General features: G+C 40.2%; 2 protein-coding genes across 3 annotated transcripts in view; both read left to right on the top strand.

The window, feature by feature from the left end:
• Positions 1–2,443: 2,443 nt before the first annotated feature.
• Positions 2,444–2,578, top strand: LOC112304207 (thymosin beta-4-like). Its single transcript, XM_053927099.1, has one exon. It carries the CDS (start codon positions 2,444–2,446, stop codon positions 2,576–2,578), a length of 135 nt encoding a protein of 44 aa, XP_053783074.1.
• Positions 2,579–3,926: 1,348 nt separating this feature from the next.
• The window catches only part of CSE1L (chromosome segregation 1 like), a 37,118-nt gene continuing 20,447 nt past the window's right edge, over positions 3,927–20,597 (top strand). The window contains exons 1-6 of one of the 2 annotated variants that reach the window (XM_024559443.4): positions 3,927–4,069; positions 13,395–13,490; positions 15,829–15,971; positions 18,230–18,331; positions 18,407–18,552; positions 18,903–18,993. In XM_024559443.4, the coding sequence (XP_024415211.1) occupies positions 13,406–13,490; positions 15,829–15,971; positions 18,230–18,331; positions 18,407–18,552; positions 18,903–18,993 (567 nt within the window). In that variant the 5' untranslated portion in view covers positions 3,927–4,069; positions 13,395–13,405. The remainder of the gene's footprint in view (positions 4,070–13,394; positions 13,491–15,828; positions 15,972–18,229; positions 18,332–18,406; positions 18,553–18,902; positions 18,994–20,597) is intronic. The other variant, XM_045194844.3, reaches the window with a different exon arrangement.

Raw genomic sequence — 20,597 nt, 5'->3', positions numbered from 1 at the left:
TTCAGTAACTAGACAGTAGGGGAGAAAGCTGAGCTCCATTCTGACTTCTGCAGAGCTGATTGGGCATTTTAAAGGGAAAATGAGGGAGTAGGAGAGCAAGCAGGGGCTCAGCGAAAAGTTACAAAAGGCTGATCAGTAAAAAAGTAGTTTGGCCAGCCCTGGCTGGTGTGGCTCAGTAGACTGAGCACCGGCCTGGGAACGGAAAGGTCATTGGTTCAATTCCGAATCAGGGTACATGCCTGGGTGGCGGGCCAGGTCTCTGGTTGGGGGCATGCGAGAGGCAGTCAGCTGATGTTCCTCTCTCAGATCAAAGTTTCTCTCCTCTTTCTCCCTCCCTTTCCCCTCTCTCTGAAAATAAGTATTTTTAAAAATAGTGATTATGCCAGCTGTGTCTGTTAGCTGGTATTTACCAAAGTTAGGCTTCCAGAGGATCTACCTTCCTGATTAGATTTCAAAGGAATGGCTTTCAGGTTCTTAGGAAGCACACTCCTGAATTGTAAGAGAGGCGGGGCAAAGTTTACGACTGTAAGCCCTTTCGGTAAGTGCTGTAAGAAAGGGAGGTTGGGGCCTATCCTCAGGTGTTGGCTAGAAAAACAGTCAGTTTTCCTAGCGGCATCGAGCTTCCTGTGCTTCACTCGTCCTAGGGAAATGGCCTGCTGCTGCTAGAAGCCATGTTGAAGTTGGTCGCCTTTCAGTGAAGAGGTTTGGACAGTCATTCATTACGTGTTGAGAACTCTGCAGTTCTCAGTGTCTATGTAATTTTGTTTTTATATTCATTTCCTTGAATGATGACCAAATAGTGTGACTTTCAGTCACAGGAGTAGCAAGCAATAGTTCCACGGGATGCGCTCTGAGTGGACAGATAGCTGGGCCTGTTGAAGGAGGAAAAGGAGGCCAAAACTGAGGGCTGGGATTTCCACTAGTCACCCCTGGTTCCTCCTCTCTTTCCCACATGCAGGGTATCGCAGACTCCAAGGGTTCTACCTCTAAAATATATCCTGAAGCTGTTCACTTCTCTCCATGTTCATGCTACACACCCTAGTCCAGGCTATTACAGCTTCCTGGACGCCTCCTACAGCCTTCCACTGGTCTCCCTGCTTCAAGTTCTTCCCCCCATACAGCCCTTTCACCAAGCAGCAACTGGTGGGCCTCTTAAAATATCAATTTGGTAGCCTGGCCAAGTAGCTCATTTAGTTAGAGTGTCTTGCCAATACGCTAAGGTTGCATATGCCCAGTCAGGGCACACACAAGAAGCAACCAATGAATGCATAAATAAGTGGAACAACAAATCGATGTTTCTCTCCCTCTAAAATCAATAAATAAAAAAATTAGTATATTATTTTGCTGCAGTCCAGCCGCAGCAGAGTCCAGGGGGTCCTGAAGGTGCTATGAGGCGTCGGCGCATGGAGATCAGGCAACTACACAGCTCAAAGGCATGTGAAATACTGACTCGTTTATTGCAAGTACAAATGGATTTTTATGTTTTCCTTTTTGGCATAGATTAACATTTGCAAGTGTATAGCATGATCAGTTAAGCAGAAAAATCAATACAAAGGTAACCAGGAAAAGTACGAAAGTTTCCATGGATTTAATTATATTAAACAAGTACTGTTTTGACCAAAGTTTCCATAGATTCAGTTATAGTGAACAAAGACTATTTTAACTAGGAGAGTCATAAATCAGACAATTAGACATTTTCAGAAATTGTTCATAGGGCAAAAATATACGATAGATTGAGCAGAGGCAATAAGGCCTTTGTGATATCTAACTTAGCTATCTATTCTGTCTAAAATGTTTCTCTGTGTACTATAAACTTTAACTTCATAGTAACTGTTTCTATATCTTAATAGCTAACCAGCTTTTCTTATTTCTATGGCTGTCTAATTGATATATATTCTTATTTAAGGTAAAGGAGGGGCTGTTACTATAATGACTTTTAGACATTCAGGGACTTGTTGACTAGAGACACATTGGTCTGATTATATCCTGTTTGTGTCAGCTGCTGGTCAATTCTAAGAGTGGTGATCATTTCTAGGAGGTTCCAGATGATTAAGGCAGTAAAAATACAGATTCCAAGAAAGAGAAAGAACAAAATCACACACAGATCCCAAGTAATGCCACGTCCTCCAGGCCAGGATACGCTTCCTTGAAGACATATCCTCATGTCTGGACCTTGTCAAACAACATGGTTGACCATACTGGAACTGGACGTGGCATTATTTCACTTACACGTGGAATATGATGAATAAAATAAACTAACCAAGTGGAGACAGACTCATGGATACAGAGAACATACTGACACCTGCCAGAAGGGAGAGAATTGGTGGGATGGGTGAGAAGAGTGAAGGGATTAAGCAAAGAAAAAGACTCAATTCGGCGGCGGTCACTGAGCAGATCGGACTCTTCTCTGGTTCGTGCGCCTCCCTCAGCTTCCTCAGCAACCATGTCTGATAAACCCAATATGGCCGAGAATGAGAAATTCGGTAAGTTGAAATTGAGGGAGACAGAAATGCAACAGAAACACCCACTGCCTTCCAAAGAAACGACTGAACAGGAGAAGCAAGCAGGAGAATCATAATGAGGCCCACACCGCCAATATGCACTGTAATTCCACAAGCATTGCCTTCATATTTTACTTCTTTTAGCTGTGTAACTTTGTAAGCTGCAAAGAGGTTGGATCAGTTTAAATGACTGTGCTGCCCCTTTTCACAGCAGAACTACTGACAACGAAGGCCACACCTGCCTCTCCCATCTGCCTCTCTGGCTGGCAGGGCAGGGAAAGAACTTGCACGTTGATGAAGGAAGAAGCTGGGTGGGAAGACAGTGAAATCTAGAGTAAAAACCAAGCTGGTCCACGGTGTCCTGCAGGCTGTAAAATGCAGTTTAGTCAGAGTGCCTTTTTTTTGTTAAAATGATTTCAATTATTGGAATGCACAATTTTTTAAATATGCAAATACAAAGTTTTAAGACCTGAAAACAAGATTCATGGACGTAGACTACAGCATGGTGATTGCCAGAGGGAAGGGGGCGACAGAAGAGGTAAAAAGAGGGATGAACGGTTCTGGAAGGACACTTGACGTGGGGTGGTAAACACACAGTACAATATACAGATGATGTGTCGTAGAATGGTACATCTGAAACCTACATCATTTTATTAACCAATGCCACCCAAATAAATTCAATAAAAATAAGTAAATAAAAGAAAGAAAAATATACATAAATTTTTGGTGGTCACATACTTAAAGACATAGCTCAAACACTGGCTTCTGAAGCCTACATCATCTGGTCTGGGCTGGCCTAACATCACCTCCCCACAGCTCCACTTCGTTAAGGCCCAGCCTAGCTCTTTCCTGACTCGGAGCCTTCGCACTGGCATCCCCTCCTCCTGAAATGCTCTCCAGGCTGAGATGCACGCAGCTGTCTGCTGGTTACAATGCAGGTCAATTTTCGCCTGTTCAGATGGCTCCTCTGACTATCCCGTTGACCTTCCAAGTCACTGCCTGCCATTTCATCCTGCTTTTAATTTTCTTTTCATAGCACTTACCAAAATGTGAAATTATCTTACTTGTTCATTCCGTTTCTCCCTCTAAAACATAAGCTCCATGAGGGGCAAGAAGTTCTCCTCTGCCGGAGACGCTAGGGACAGGGCTTTGGGCAGTGCGTTCAAAAGTTATATAAGACCGACTACGCTCCTTCTATCAATCCCTGACATCAAAATAGCTCACAATCCAGCAGCCACTCACTCAATCTGTTCGTTTCAGGAAAACGGTGATTGTGATGCCCGTTAGAACTGTCTGAACCAAAGAGCATTGTGGCTTGTGACGTCAGCGCAAACACAGAGCAGGGTCACGCAAGCCAGAGACGGGTCATTCGAAAACTTGAGTGGTGCCTGAGCACCCTTGGCCCCGCCCCCTGCCTCTGCCCTGCTCACGCATGCGCCCCTACCGCAGCCTCGCCGCCGCGCCATTTTGCCGGGGTTTGAATGTGAGGTGGAGCGGCGGCTGGAGTGGGTAGTGGCAGGTACAGTTCGCGGCTGAGATTTTCTTCTCCATTCCCGTACTTCCACGAGGTATGGCCGGGGAGTGCACAGCTTGGCGGGGTGGCCTCTGAGAACCCCGCTGGGAGAGGGATGAGGCGCTCCCTGCATTTCCGAGCGCTGGGGAGCAAGGACCGCGCCTCCGGGCGAAAGCGGAATGTGGGCCTATGTGTCTGGCAGAGTCCTCGGGCGAAGTCTTTGCCTTCGGCCGCCGCCTTCGCCTCATCTCGCAGCGTCTCAACGATCAGCCCAGACCGGGCGGCCCCCGGGCCTGTGGGAGGCTGGAGCAGCCTCGGCGCGGCCTAATGCGGCCCATGTCCCGCCCCTTCCCCTCCAACGCCGCTCTGATTGGTGGTGCCGCAGCTACGTCCCTCGGGAAGGCCGCCTCTCATTGGTCACGGCCGCGCGTCCGTTCTCTAGGCTCCCGGCCTTCCGCAACGTGAGCGGAGGGCAGCGTCGACGCCTGTCGGGCTGCAGGGCGGAGGATGCGGGTCGTCCACTGACCGCCCGTTCCCTGGACTCCCCGTGTTAAGGAGGAAAGGGAGCGTAACCTCACTGTGCTTCAGCCTCCCCGATTGTAAAATGGGCACCATGATCTCACTTTGCTGAGTTGTTTGTGAGGCTTAAATTCCACGCTATGCGCCTGCCTATTAATACGGGGTGCTCCTCTTGGGGGAAACATGGCTTGGTACAACTACCAAGCATGGGCTTTGGCGTTAGAACGCCTGGGTTCGTTCCAGATTTAGTCTCTCCCTAGCAGTATTCACCGCACCTGTCCCAGGCTCCATTTCCTTATCTGCAAAACGGGGTTGAAAACACAGTCTGCCTGTGAAAGTGGCTGTGAGGATGCGCTGAGTTATTACCGTGGTTTACCTGCGCCACCGCCGGTGACCATTTTCCGCCTCCCCACCCGTCTCTCCTCTTTAGCCACAGAAGCCACCCTGGCCGACCTGCCCACCGTGAAGCGTTTGCATGTGCCTCACGTGTTTTTGGAAGTTACCAGTGCTAGATCTTTGCAAGGCTGGCTCCCTTCCTTCAGGTTTTATTCAGCTTAGGCCTTTTTTGACCAGCCTCTTCTACTGTTCATCATATCACCCTAGTTTTATTTACTTCGTAACATTGAACGTTAGCGATAATCACTTGATAGTTTACTTGTTTATTGCCTTTCTCGACTGCCAAGAGCAAGAATCTTGCTTTTACCCGTCTTGTTTGCTGCTGTTTCCAGGCGGCCAGTTCGTGCCATGGCAGGTGCACAGGTGTTGTTACTCTTTGGAGGTCCAGAAGGAGATTTTTTTTACTCTTGGATCTCACCCGTGCTCATTTTCTTCTCTGGGCCCCCATACTCGAATTTTTGGCCCCTTTATTGTGTGTCTGTTTTTTGCATAATTCCTGGAACTCTTGAGCTAGCCTAGTCTCTTCCCTCTTAAGACTCTGTCTTTCACTTCTTCCATCAGTGTAAGGGGATTTTGTCTCGCTTTGTGGTTACTTTGATTTCTGCTCGGTGGGGGCTGGGACGGAGGGAAACCACTTTCTCTACAGGATTAAATGGGTTTGAGGACACTAGTTTCCGAGTTAATTTGTTCCTCTTTTCATTTCATGACTTTATTAAGCTGCCCGTTAATCTTTGGGAATACAGTGAAGAAACAAAAATGGACAAGCTTCCTTCCTTTGGGTAGCTCATGTTCAGTGAGGGAGAGAAACAAGAATACAGATAAATGAATTAGGTAATTTCAGACAGTGACAAGGGACAGGGTCATGTGACAGATGAAGGCTTCTCTGAGGAGGTGACATTTGAGCTGAGGCCAGTCATGGAAAGGTAGGGAACAACATTCCTGGCACAGGGAATAGAAAATATTGCTCAAGAGCTCAAGGACAGGCGCAAGCCTGGAATAATGGAATATGTGAGGAAAATCCAGCTTGCCCGAGTAGCACATGAGAAGGGAGAGGTATCCAGGGGCCAAGTCACGTAGGGCTTGGTAGGAACGTAAAGAGTTTGAGTTTGAGTGGTGTGTTACTGTGGTTCAGGAGCAGGGGATGGGGCGGGGAGGTGTTGGGATGTGTTCTTGGTGCGCGTGTGCCGGGTGGTTGTCATACGCTGGGTCTCTTTCCCTTTCCCCAGACGCAGGGCCTTGGGAATGGTTCTCTAATGTGGAGGGAATAACTGAGGAAAAGGCATGTTTCTTGGATTAGCTCATGTCACAGATGTCTGAAAGAGCATTGCAAGGCAAGCTTTTATTCCAGAAATCTTCATCTGTAACTGAGGGCCTGTGGGAAGAGGCTAGACTTAGGTCCAGCCATCTACTCAACCGGAAGAACTTAGAAATTAGATAAGTCTGTCATTGATTTATTTTGGTGCATTTTGTGTGTGTGTGTGGTTGGTAGGGATTTCCAAAGATAGCTTTGTGGAGAAAGTATCACCCCTTATTTAAAGATAAAATAATGAATATTCCATTTTTAGTTTGAGTCTTTATTTTAAAGTCAATAACACTTCCTACATTTATATATAACTAATATTTTCAAGGGTCAAAGTACCTTCACCTGTGGTCAAATAAGATATCCTAATTAGACCTTGATCTTGCTGATATATTGGGAATTCCTGTGTGGTATTCTCTAAAATTACCTATTTGTTATACTTTCCCAAATCAGGGCTAAGCTTACAATTTTGTTTTGTGACATTATCACTAGGGAGATATAAAAAGGGTTTGTTGACAGATATTTAATGTTAATATCTAACATTAAAATTCTATGTAGTATTGTAACTTTCAGAGATTGGAGCATGCATATTTATGTAACACCATCCCTCAATACACACATACACTTTTTTTTCCCTCAACATGCTTTTTGAAAAATAATCTTAAAAGTAGTTTTATCCTAGCACCTCAGCTTTGTCATTTTAGGGGTTATTCTATCATGTGGTCTTAGAATCAGTTGTCTCCATCTCTCCCTGTTCGTCACAATTGACCAGAATAAAGGGGAAGAATGATAGTGCTTTTGGTGGAAAAATTAGTCAAGGGTATGTAGCTTTTGAAAATAGTACAACCGATATGTATAGTAGGCGCCCATCATTGTGTAAAAGCTCTAGGAAGATTGCGGTGGACAAAACACTAAGTCCCTGCTCTTGGAGCTTCCAGTCTAGTGAAGGGGAAAGCACAGTGGACAAAGCAAATGTATATGCCTGATAAAATTTACTTGGAAAAATAGGGTAAGGGAATGGAGAGCAGCAGAGATGGGTGCTTTTTCAGAGAGGACAGTCCAGGAAGGCATCTCTGAAAAGAGATGACATTGTGAAAGAGACCCGAATGAAGTGGGCAGTGCGCCGTGCAGCGCTGCAGGTCCAGAGCTGTCAGCAGTTGGGACAGTGAGTGCAAAGCCCTGAGACAGAAGTAGAAGCACTGCCATATGTGAACAGCAATACAGGACAGAGTTCAGATTCACTTCTTTCTTGAAGTTCTTTTGAATGAACAGAAATTAATTATGGCAGGCAAGTTGGGCATTTGTTTATTTGACAGCTGTAACTGAGCTCCCACATTTTGTTGGGGCTGCTAATAGCTGGTTCTCAAAAAATAATGGTCTCCAGTTCAGACTAGGACTCTGTGTTGTAGTCGACTGGCTTGTCATACTCATCCATTAGTTCACGCAACAAATGCTTACTGAGTGCCTGTGTGCCAGGCAGTGCTGAAGGTCCTGAGCACACAGACAGAAACACACAAAGTTCCTGCCATAAGGAGTTTACATAAGAGACAACAAGTCAAAGATAATACAGAGGAGGATTAATGCTACTAACAGTATAACAGGGATGAGGTAGATAATAGGTGTGGAAGGCCCCTTTGAAGAGTTGATGGCAGGCAGCCGAATGATCTTACATATCAAATTAGAAGGAAGAGTAGCGTTACAGGCAGTGAGAACTGTCTTGGCTGGTTCAAGGAACAGAAAGAGAAGGCTTTTGCGGCTGGGACCTAGTGTGAAGCAAGACAAGGAAAAGGTAGGAAGTGAGGTTGGCAGGTGCCAGATTGCATGGGACTCTTTGTCAGGCAGAAAGAGTTTGGATTTCTAACACAGATAGTTATGAGGGATCTGAGAGATTTTGGTTGGGGTATGTACAGTGCTGTAGGAGCATAATGCAGATTTATCAAGGAGTGTATTTTAAAACTCAACAACAAAATAGATAATTAACCTCTGTAATCCCCCAAACACACAGTTTCTAACATGCTGCCATGTATGAATCCCCAAAAGTAGAGTAAATTTTCATGTGGGGAAGAAAGGCCAGGTGGATTATTTTTCCTCATATACGTTGATGTAAATGATTTTGCTTAGCATTGGCAAACTTTCAAGATTTCAAAGTCAGAATTTCCATATAGGAAAAGAGAATGGGAAATGAATTGATTAAATCACTGCTTTCCAAAATGTGTTCCATTATAAAGTGGCCAAGTAATGGGGGGAACTCTGGGTTAAACAATGTTGAACTGATAATTTACTGTTGGAGTTCCTGAAACCTTTAAAGTGAATCTCCAAAAAGGGGTGAATATAATGTATATCATTTTCCAAACTTTTGACATAAAAACCAGAAAGGGTAGCCTCTTTCTTGTGTGTATGGTTGAGTGGGATTTGATACTCCTGCCCATAGAGTGGTTTATCTTGGGTCAAAGGAAGTGAATAGGTGGTGATATCTATTAAATGAGTCAGAATATTGACTTCCCTTGTGATGAGAATGTTTTCTAATTAAGGGAAAGGACCGTACTAGGGAGACTACAGATAGCTTCAAATAGATTGTTCTCCTAAGGTGTGGTCTCTGGTTGTGGAGTAGTATTCTGCACAAGCACAGCATTAGCTCATAGCCCATTTCTAGCTTTTTACTTTTTTAAGTATGAGATGAGGGTTTCAGCTTTTTTTGTTGTGGAGTCAATCTTATTCAGAATCTCGGCGTCATCTTTGACTTCTTCCTCTCCCTAATTCCCATATGGCTGCTCTTTTTCACATCATCCTTTTTTATTGCTGCTCTCAGTGAGTCCCACTCTCATGCAGTCTTCTGTGATTATTTCTACCGGAGACATTAACCTTAAGTAGTAGAAAGAGCATAGACCTATAGTCAGACTCATTTGAATCTGATCTTTATTAACTGTGTGTGACTTGGGGCAAGTTAGTTACTCTGAGTCTTCTTCCTTGTGTGTTAAATGGTTATTATGTGGAGTAAGAAGCATATAAAACATCTAGCACTGGTCCACACTTCTGACCTTTGCCCCATCTTTAAAAAGTGTCCTAACAGATCTTCTCTTGTTTTCTTCCACATCTCCATTCTGCAAACCATTACCAGCCCAAACGTTCTTTTTGTTTTAAAAGTCCACTTTAAGTTTTTACCCATTTCTTTTTAAAAAAATACCTTTAGTAGCTTCCTATTTTAATTAATAAATCATGAAACTCTTAAGCTAAGTATTGAGGAGCCCATATGAACTGATCTTAGCCTCCAAGTTCAGTCTTCCCCAAAGGAGCTATGTGCTTTTCCTGTGTCTCTTACTTTTGCTCACACTATTTCCTGCATGAGATGGATCCTTGTACTTTGCCTAAGGAAATCTATATATTTCTCAAGTTCAGCTCAAGACTTGCAGCGTCTGGGAAGTCTTGGATCACTGAATGCCCAGTGACTCTCTTTTTAACCTCCTAGTAGTTAAGCTGCTGTATGTGTGATTCTTTTGATGTTTTCTACTCCAGGGAACAAACGTGTTTCAGAGTTTTTACTTTGGCTTATACAGCGCCCGCAGTGGGGCTTGGGGTAGCACCCTGCAATCAAATACATTATTTCTTTAGTGAAAAATTTACATTCTTAGTGAGATAAAAATTAGATTTATAGCCTCAGGCCGTTCAGGCCAGGTTTAGCTGCCTGAAAGGAAAGGGATTATATAGGTCTGTAGTGGGTATTTCTTCACCTCCCTCCCTCCCTCTCTTTCTTTCTTTCTTTCTTTTTTGTAGTTAGTATTTCAGTTGTGTCTTGTCTTCCAACTAGTCTGTAAGCCCCTTTGAGCACCTGAATTTGATAACTTTCTGATAGCAAACGTGATGTATATAGTCGTAGGATGTTAGAAAAATCTAGGAGAGTATGAAGAAAATAAAAATCCCTGTATCCATCATGTAGACATTAACACCCCTTATATTTGGGATGTATTTTTAGTTTTTTCAATACATTTGGGTATATGTAAAAAAATTCTTTAAATCCTCGTGCAAGGATGAGAGGAGGGAGGAAGAAGGAATGAAACACCGATGTGAGAGAGAAACATCAATCAGTTGCCTCCTGAACACACCCTGACTGGGCATTGAACCCGCAACCTTTTGCTGTACAGGACAGTGCTCCAACCAATTGAGCCACCTGGCCAAGCCTCATTTATGTATATATAAAAAAATTTTTAGCACAGTTTGAATTGTGGTATAATTGACCTTTTTTCTGCTTAGCTTTCATACATTTTACAAAAATTATTATGTACTTAATTTTATCTTTGTCATAGAGGCCCCAGAATTATTTGGTGCATGGTTGCCCTAAAAAGGCTACGTTTATCCAAGTTCCTTAGGAGCTACATGTGGCTTTGTCCCTAAAAGCTGCTTATGGGGATCTAAGCAAAATGGGGTTTTTAAAAATAGCTTTATTGAGATATAACTTACCATGAATTCATTCATTTTAAGTGTACCATTTGGTGAGTGTTATACAGTTGTGTATCTGTCACCACAGTCCAATTTTAGAACACTTCTTTCACCCCAAAAAGTTCTCGCTTAACACTTAATGTTACCTATTTACCAACAAATTGGAGACCATAAAGTCCCATTTGTAGATTCTCAAGCATTTTGGTCTCTTGGTGATGTCGAGTGCCCTTGTGCGCACACACATACTTGTCATCTATATGTGCTGTTTTGTGTGTGTGTTTCTTAGCCTTGTGTTATCAGTTATATCTACATAAACTATTTATTTAGCTTATAATTTGTAATGTGTGAGATGTGAATTTTTTGTAAGTTATGGCATGTTCTGTGCTTCATAATTAAGCTTTGTATATTTTAATAAGAAAGTTGCTTTTTATTAAGATATAATTGACATTAGTTTCAGGTGTACAACATAATGATCTGATACATGTGTATGTTGCAAAATGGTTACCACAATGAATTTAGTGTCCTTCATCACACATAATTACAGTTTTCTTGTGATCAGAACTTTTAAGATTTACTCCCTTCGCACTTTCAAATATACAGGGTCTGGCAGATTCCACATATAAATGAGATCATACTTTGTCTTTAGTGTATTGGGTTGGCCAGAAAGTCCATTTAGTTTTTTCTGTAAAAGACACATTTTTCATTTTCACCAGTAACTTTATTGATTTGGATATTTTGTTGGCTATTAGCTTCTAGTGGGTAGAGGCCAGAGATGCTGCTAAACATCTCCCAATGTATAAGACAGACCAACAACAAAGAATTATTTGGCCAAAATGTCAGTAGCACCAAGAAACTTCACAAACCACATTTGACACGTCCAGTCAGTCACAGCACCTTCTGCATACACTGCACAAATTGTTTTTTGTGCTTCAGTTGTGCTTTTACCTTTCTTGAAATAATAAAGCATAATACGCTGAAGACGTTGTATATCTTCTTCCATCTTCAACATTTAAATGGCTGCACAAAAATTCTCCAGTCTTAAGTTATTTTAAATGCATGCAGATATGACAGCAGTCACAATACAATGTAACAAAATTGTTTCAAATGAAGTTAAAGACAACTAAACACTACTAGAGCTACTGAATGGAAAAAAACAACGGAATTTTTGGCCAACCCAGTATTTCACTTAGCATAATTCCCTCATGGTCCATACATGTCAAATGGCAGGATTTCCGTGTGTGTGTGTGTGTGTGTCTGAATAATATTCCATTGTGTATATATACCACCGTTTTGGTTTTGGTCCATTTATCTGTTGATCAGTACTTAGATTGCTTTCATGTGTTGCTATTGCTAATAATGCTGCAGTGCACAAGGGGATGCAGATACCTTTTTGAGTTAAGTCTTTTCCTTTCCTTTGGATAAATACCCTGAAGTAGAACTGGATTATATGCTAGTCCTATTTTTAATTTTTCTTGTGGAACCCTCATACTGTTCTATAGTGACTGCCCCAATTTACATTCCCACCAGCAGTACACAAGGGTTCTCTTTTGTCCACAGCCTCACCTACATTTGTTATTTCTTGTCTTTTTGGTAATAGCCATTGTAACAGGAGTTAGGTGAAATCTCGTGGTTTTGATTTGCATCTCCCTGATGAGCAGTGATGTTAAGTACCTTTTTGTGCACCTGTTGGCCATCTGTGTGTCGTCTTCGGCAAATTTCTATTCAGATCCTCTGCCCCTTTTAAAATTGGGTTGTTTTTTCCCCCCTGAGTTATATGAGTTCTTTATATATGTTTTGGATATTAACCCCTTGTCACAGGGGTCCCCAAACTCCTGGGTCATGGACTGGTACCAGAAACCAGGCCGCACAGCAGGAGGTGAGCAGTGGGTAAGCTAGCCAAGCTTTGCTTGCATTACTGCCTGAGCTCTGCCTCCTGTCTCCCCTCTACCCTGCTCCCTCCTCCCATCCGTGGGGAAAATTGTCTTCCATGAAACCAGTCCCTGCTGCCAAAAAGGTTGGGGACCTCTGCCTTATCAGACATATGGTTTGCAAATACTTCCATTTGGTAGGCTGCCTTTTCATTTTGCTGATGGTTTCCTTTCCTGTGCAGAAGCTTTTTAGTTTGATGTAGTCCCATTTGTACATTTTTGTTTTGTTGCCTTTGCTTTTGGTGTAGGAAGTTACTTTTTAATAATAATCACAGTTGTCATCTTCTGAACCCTCAAATTATCTCCCCAGGTATAAATTCTCAACAGTAGTTTATTGTCGGTACTTGCGATGGAATGGTCGGTACTTGTGATATGGATTGTCATTTATTCTAATTTCCTTAATCTCAGGACACTATGGGATCCTTACTTACTGCTTAAATTTTTAATTTCTTAAGGCAGGGCTTATAAAAATTTTCTAGTGAGTCTTTTTAACCCTTTGCTCTGTTTCATAGCATTTAAATTAGATCACATTTTTGGAGACTTTGATCAGTTATTCAGCTTTGCTTCTCTGTGCCTGTCTTTTTGAAATCATATGTTTTTTCTTCTCCTTTATCTCAAAATTATCTCACCGTAGTTAAAAAAAAAAGCCCATCTTAGTTAAGAGTCAGGCCTATAGCCCAGGCCCAAATATAACAAGTGGATGACTTTGAGAGAGGAGAAGACTGATAATATAAAAGGATTTTTTAATGCGAATCACTGAGTCCCCATGTGACCGATTACCTAAACCTCATTTCTTGTTTCAGGTTTTATTGCAATGGAGCTCAGCGATGCAAATTTGCAGACGTTAACAGAATATTTAAAGAAAACGCTTGATCCTGACCCCGCCATCAGACGTCCAGGTAAAGAGAATAAATACTGTTTTGTGGTTGATGTATTCTTAAAGGACAGGTGAAGGAAACCTTTGTGCAATCTGCTGTTTGTTAATTTTAAAAAATTACACTTGGATTCTCAGACATAGTTCATTTTTCATTCTCTAGCTGTAAAGTGTGTGGGGTTATTTTTTGGTTTTGTTTTTTGAGTAAAATAGCTTTTATTTGGCCTCTTCTAGAATAAAAAGCACTAGTATGTTTAGACTGCTTTGTCCCTTCATCTTTCTGAAATTCCCTACACCTGCCAGTCTTAAGGAGATAATAATTAGGGCATAGAGATGAGAGTTAATTGCCTAAAAAATGATTAAGTGAATGAAACCAGGCAATCAGACACTGTCTCAATCTCCATGCTGGGTTTGATTTAATTAATACATTTTAAGACCTAGGGTTTCTCTTTTCTTCCCTTCCTCCTGACTATGACCAGTTTCCATTAGAAACTTAAACTTAGAACTGCAAATTCAGGTGCCCACAGGAATCACATGTGAAGGTAAATGAGTAAGGAAGGCCAGGTGAGGACTGGGAATATTCTGTGACTATTTGCCTTGGTTAAGGGGCAGATATTATTTGGAACCCCTAACTTTGGGGGAGTCAAACCAGTTTTGCAAGATCAGATTTATAGCTTTACTTGAAAAATAAGGCTGTTTATATGAAGTGTTCATATTTTTAAATGATAGCAACTAGTAATTTCAAACAATTTTGAAACACATACAAATCAAACTGATTAGTCGGTTGATGATCCTTGATGTAAGCCATATTAACCAGAAATGCTCTCAATCTGCTTCTACACAATTTACTAATGGGCATGCTCATGAAGAGGATTTTGAAAGTGCCCCGGAAAGACACAAATGAGTGTGTGTGTACGTGTCATATTGATGTTCTATATAATAAGTAGAACTGTGAACATGTTAATGCATCCATCCTATTCTAGAAAAGCCTTTGTGGTTTCTGAGAGGGGAAATTTGTGATCTTCCCCTTAGTGCTTTTATAAATATAAATATAAAGAAGTAATGTGTTCTTGGATGAAGGGAAATTAATGGCTCTAATCTTCTTAGCCTTTCCCAGAAAGCCTCTGCCAACATTGTCTATTAAAAATGATTTTTAATTGTGTCTTTTAAGATGAAGGTGCTATTGTTGTACGAATCCAGGACAGAATGTAGGAATAAACTATTTCTCAGGGATTGGGAGTAGACTGACTCGATACATTTATAAAATTATCTGGAGGTGGCAGTGTGTAATGGATCCAAACCTACAGGTACCGCTGTGCTCTGCGGGTTATTGAGATGTGACAGTGTTACAGATGAATTGGAAGAAATTTTTGAGGCTCATCGAGTGTGTAGAAATATGTAAGTGAGAATATTCTGTGAACAAGTTGAGGGAAATGAACACAGAAGGGAATAGACTTAAACTCATGAGAAAATTGCCTCCAGGATATTAACTACAATTTAGGAAAGAGACCTGGCAGTCTGTATGGGCTTTCCTCCAAATCACGGATACGGTGTGTGGCCCCGTACAAAGTGCTGACCGCTAGGAGGAGACGACAAAAGCCCAGCAGACTCATACAACACTGTGTCTGCTACTTAAAAACATGTTTCAGTTTATTTCTCATCTTTCAAGAAAGATATGGGGAACACAAAGCAGGGAGAGTTTGAGGATAGAAATTAAACTCTTGGGACTCAATTCAGAAAGGAGAAAAGTGTTAAATCATACTATTGTAGTAAATAATAGATGTTAACAGCAGAACTTTGCAGTAAGTATTGGATCCTAGGTGAGGCTTAAGATAGGAAAAATTAGAAGTGCTATAAACCTTCGCTGTGTGATCAGTAAACCTAGGAGATTTAATATTCCTAAGTGTAATATGAGTGTAAATATGTGAGTTAAAATGTGTATAAATTTATTGCTGGTATTAGAAATGTTTATTTCAAGAAGAAAACTGAAATCTAGTATGGTCAAATAAGGACTGGACTAAAACTTTTCAGTGATGAAATAATTCTAGCTGTGTGATCTTTGACAAATTACCTCTCTGAGGAGCATATTCTCCTTCAGATGGGATGGTCATCTGATCAGACTACTTTATAGGTTTGTGAGAATCAGGTGAGTTGAGTGATTTGAAAACTGAGGTATTATGTAAATTTAATATAACACCATATATAGTCCATTCAATAGGTAAAAAAATTTGAGTTCCTTAAGAAAAAAATACCTTAATCTTTTCTGTTTTTTGATGCTTCAGTCAGATACGTATAGTTTACATATACATAATGTGGAAAGATTTGGTTATAATAACAAATCTAACATGGAAATTCTTTTATAGCTGAGAAATTTCTTGAGTCCGTAGAAGGGAGTCAGAATTACCCACTGTTGCTTTTAACGCTACTGGAGAAGTCCCAGGATAATGTTATCAAAGTGTGTGCCTCAGTAACATTCAAGAACTACATTAAAAGAAACTGGAGAATTGTAAGTATTTTGCGAATACATGGTTTAATACCCTGTATATTTGCAAGATTTATATTTGCAGTGCTCTTGCAAGATTCAGACACAGATTAAAGATAAAATTAAATAGGACCCTCCTCAACAAAATATTAGCAAATCAAATCCAAAAGAGTATAAAAATATATACTGACCAAGTGGGATTTATCCCAGGTGTACAAGGCTTGTTCAGCATTCAAAACTTAATGTCTTGCCCTGACTGGTGTGGCTCAGTTGGTTGGGCGTCATTCTGCGAAGCGAGAAGTCCCTGGTTAGATTCCTGGTCAGGGCACATGTCTGGGTTGCAGGTTTGGCCCCAGTTCGGGGCGTATACAAGAGGCAACTGGACTTGGGGTGGTGAACATACAATATAATATATGTATGCTGTATTTAGAATTGTACACCTGAAACCTGTACAGTTTTATTAACCAATGTCACTTCAGTAAATTCAATAAAAAGAATAAATAAAAATTTAATTAATGTAATTCATATCAATAAATTAAATTTTTTTAAGTCAGATGATCATATCAGTAGACGCAGGAAAATTTTTTTGACCAAATTTAACATCCACTCATGATAAAAACTACTTCAGTAAAGTAGGAGTAGAGGAGGAACGATCTTGATAAAGACTATCAAAAAAACAAAAACAAACCTACAACTGACTTCATGCTTAATGGTGAGAAACTTCAAGCTTTTCCACTGAGATGAGGTACAGAGTGAGGATGTCTCTTCTCACCGCTTTTTCCCAACCTTGTTTGCGAAGTCTTTGCTAATGCAGTAAGAAGAGGAAGTAAAAGGTGGTATCCGTTGCAAAGAAGGACATAAAACTGTTCACAGATGGCGCGGTCGTCTATGCAGAAAATCTGAAAGAACTGGCAAAAGTTAAACAGGACACTTTTCCAACGTTCTTGTGTCTCATTTGAATTTGCATGGATTATCTCAGCTTTATAACCCAGGTTGCTAGAGGGTTGTAAAACTTCATTTTAGCCTGTTATGGTTGAAATTTAACTCTAGCTCATTATCTACTGAAGAGACATGTGGGAAGGCACCATCTAAATGAAGCATTGAAGCAATTTCTATTGTAGACTGGGAAAAATTATATAAAGCTGAAAATTGCATTATATATGAAAATTTGTAGACTGCAAAATAACTTTGAAGTTTTTGATAAGGGATTGTGCCCTTTGTCTTATGGGATATGGAAATATATACTAATTTTAAAATGAATTTTACTGTCCTACAAGTTTAATGACTTATATAAAATTATTATAAATTAAGAAACTAGTATTTTCCACTCCTTAGCTCAGGACAGTGTTTTTCAGTTGGGGGTGGTTTTGCCCACCAGGGGCTATTTGGTGACATTTCAGTTGTTAATTTTAAGGTGAGGGAGTGGGTGTCAGGGCATCCAGTGGATAGGGATGTTGGTAACCATCCTACAACATACAAGAAAGGTCCCTACAGTAACGATTTATCTGCCCCGAAATGTCAGGAATTCCAAAACCATGGTTTAGGATAAAGGTGGGGAAATGAGAATTGTTTTATAGTGATAGCAAGTAATGATATTTATTTAGAAAGTATTATGGGTAACAAAAAAAAGTCAACTTTAAATCTTCTAAAATTTTTATTTAGAATCTTCTTTCTTCATTGCATAAGAGTTTAAAAATAGTAAAAAAAATACTGTTTTAAGCTCATATTTTCAATAACCACATGTGAAAAAAATAACCTGGTGAATCTTAAGATGTTTAAAACTCCCTCTCTACCTCTATCTCAATTTATAAAGCCAGTGAGACTCTCAGAACCTTCTTGGGTGTAGCCCTGGATGCATTCACACTCATAATGGTCAAGCGGTGTCACTGCAAAGACCTTTGACTTAAGGTGAGACTCAAAATTGAAGCTTTTGAAGATGAATGTGGGCTAAGTAGCATATGTAAAGATTTTAACCCCATGTTCTGATTAGTTTATATATAGAACTGAGAGTCTTAATTGGCATCAGGGAGTCAATGGCTCATTATTCTGTATGTAAAGTATTTGCATTTGGGATGGAATATACAGGTTTTGTTCAAAGGGTTCATGCTCTCATGAGATCGCTAAAGGAATCTGTAACCCATTCATGTAGAGGGAACGCCTTACCTTTCTCTATGTTTTTCTTAGAAAACCAGGACATTAGAAATGGTTCTGTTTTATTCACAAACCCTTCTGGTCATGGACATGGATTTTATGTTACTGGCTCATGAATGTTTTGCTTTTAGGTCGAGGATGAACCAAACAAAATTTGTGAAGCCGACCGAGTAGCCATTAAAGCCAACATAGTTCATTTGATGCTTAGCAGCCCAGAGCAAATTCAGAAGCAGGTAATGTAAGGCCCTGCTTTTTAAGTAGACTACTTTGTAGAGCTTTCATCTAACTAATATTTTTCCTCCCCTCAGTTAAGTGATGCCATTAGCATTATTGGTAGAGAAGATTTCCCTCAGAAATGGCCTGACTTATTGACAGAAATGGTGAATCGCTTTCAGAGTGGTGATTTTCATGTTATTAATGGAGTCCTTCGCACAGCACATTCTCTTTTTAAAAGGTATTGATGTATAAATTCATACTTTTAAAACTTTTATTCAAATGTTTTTGCTTGTGTAAACAGTTACATTTTTGTAACTGTTGTCATTCCTTTGAATATGATAACCCTGGAATAAGAGCATAAGCCTCTCCATTCATTACTGTGTGTGTTTGTTCTTAAATAGGATGTTTATTCATGTTGCCCTATCACCTGTGAAACTCCTAGTCTCCTTAAACTGCTTCACTGCTTTTGAAAGAATTTCCTTTGAATTTCAGAAAGCTGCTAGCTATAGTTTTTTCTTTAATCTATCCGTGAAGAATTAGTCAGTAAACAAAAACTTGTAAATTACTTATTTTACCTTAATTTTCTAGATACCGCCATGAATTTAAGTCAAACGAATTATGGACTGAAATTAAACTTGTTCTGGATGCCTTTGCTTTGCCTTTGACTAATCTCTTTAAGGTATGGAATAATATTTTGGTGATATTTTAAATTACTTAATATTTAAAGTTGCTTAAATATTTATATAAATTTATTTAAGAGAATGCTTTGAAAGCTTATTTCCTAGGTAATATTTAGAGCAGCGTTTCTTTTGAAAAATTTCTAACCTACACAGAAATAGAGCAGGTGGTAAGTAGTAAACTCCCATGTTTCTGTTACACAAGGTAAACAGTTACTAACATTTTGGTTTTTAAAAACTTTGTTCTCTTCCCTTCATTTTGAAAGAATATTTAACAGCAGATCCCAGGCATCGTATTATTTCACTCAAGTATTTGCGTATATGTCTCTTAAAGGAATAGGTTCACATTTTGGTTTGTCTGTTTATGCAGTTTAATATTTTGTATTAAACTACACAAGGGGGCACACAAGAGGCAGCTGATCACCTCGTGAACAGGCTACTTTCCTAAACATCTTCTTCATCTTTGTGAGAACCCTATAAGGTTGAGGGAGGTATTGTTAACCTTTTTTTTCCCCCCAGATGAGGGAAGAGGGTTCAGTATCACGCAGGCCTCAAACCTCTTCGCTGACTGTCAAAAAGGTGCTCATTTCTTAGTTCTGAAAGGGAAAGTTGTGTGATGGTCACAGCTTGCTAAAGTGGAGAGTGTACATGAGATTTCTCGTGGTTAGGGTGTCTTATTGATGGTACATTTTTATTTAAAAAACAACATTGGACAAAATGTGATCAATTTTTTCTACCTATTGAATTGGCAAAGTTTTTTTATTTCTTTTTAAGATACTAAAAGTCTTAGCCAGAGTACATTGAAATGAAAATTCTGGTGTCCTGCCCATTGGGTTATAAATGGTACCAGCTTTTTGGAGTTTGACATTTCATTAAGAAAACCTTAATATTCATTTTTCCTAACTCCAGGATATAGGAAGTAACATTTTGCTGAGTGTCTGTAACAGAGTAGTCATATGCAAACACTGGGACATTTTGTATAGTTTTTCTCATTTAATTTGCATATTCTATCTATGAGGCAGGCATTATTCTCATATTACAATTGAGGAGATCTGGTCTCAGTAAAATAACTTGCTCAAAGTAATGCTTGTTGTGAGTAACAGTTTGGGTTATATTTAGGTCTCTGGCTTCCAAAATCTGTGCTCATAGCCTACCCTTCTGCTTTGGTAACACACTTCTAGAATGTCAACCTGTGAAAATCAGAGGTGTACACAAAGTTTTCTACATAAGCCTATTTGATACAGTTAGAATAATAAACAATTGGAAACAACCTAAATGCCAAATGGCAGGGAAATTATTTAATGAGAGCATATAAAGACAGTTTTGTGTAATATATTTCTGTATATGCACAGAGAAGAATGGAAGGATCGAGTCCAAAATACTAACATTGGAGGTTTTAGTAGTACCGTGATAGGCAGTTTCAAAATATGTACTTCAGGCCTTGGCTGGTGGCTCGGTTGGGCCGTCATCCCATGCACCAAAAGGCTGTGGTTCTAATCCCTGGCCAGGTGCATATGGGAGGTGGCTGATCAATGTTTCCCTCTCACTTAATGTTTCTCTTTCTCTCTCTCCCGCCCTCTCCCTCTCTAAAATCAATAAATGTTTC

This window comes from Desmodus rotundus, chromosome 6 (assembly GCF_022682495.2).
Source record: "Desmodus rotundus isolate HL8 chromosome 6, HLdesRot8A.1, whole genome shotgun sequence".
Taxonomy (NCBI): domain Eukaryota; kingdom Metazoa; phylum Chordata; class Mammalia; order Chiroptera; family Phyllostomidae; genus Desmodus; species Desmodus rotundus.
The sequence above is the reverse complement of the archived record's forward strand: the minus strand, read 5'-3'. Positions and strand labels throughout refer to the sequence as shown.

Coding starts and splice junctions, on each gene's coding strand:
- LOC112304207 (XM_053927099.1), top strand. CDS start 2,444: ATGTCTGATAAACCCAATATGGCCGAGAATGAGAAATTCGGTAAGTTG.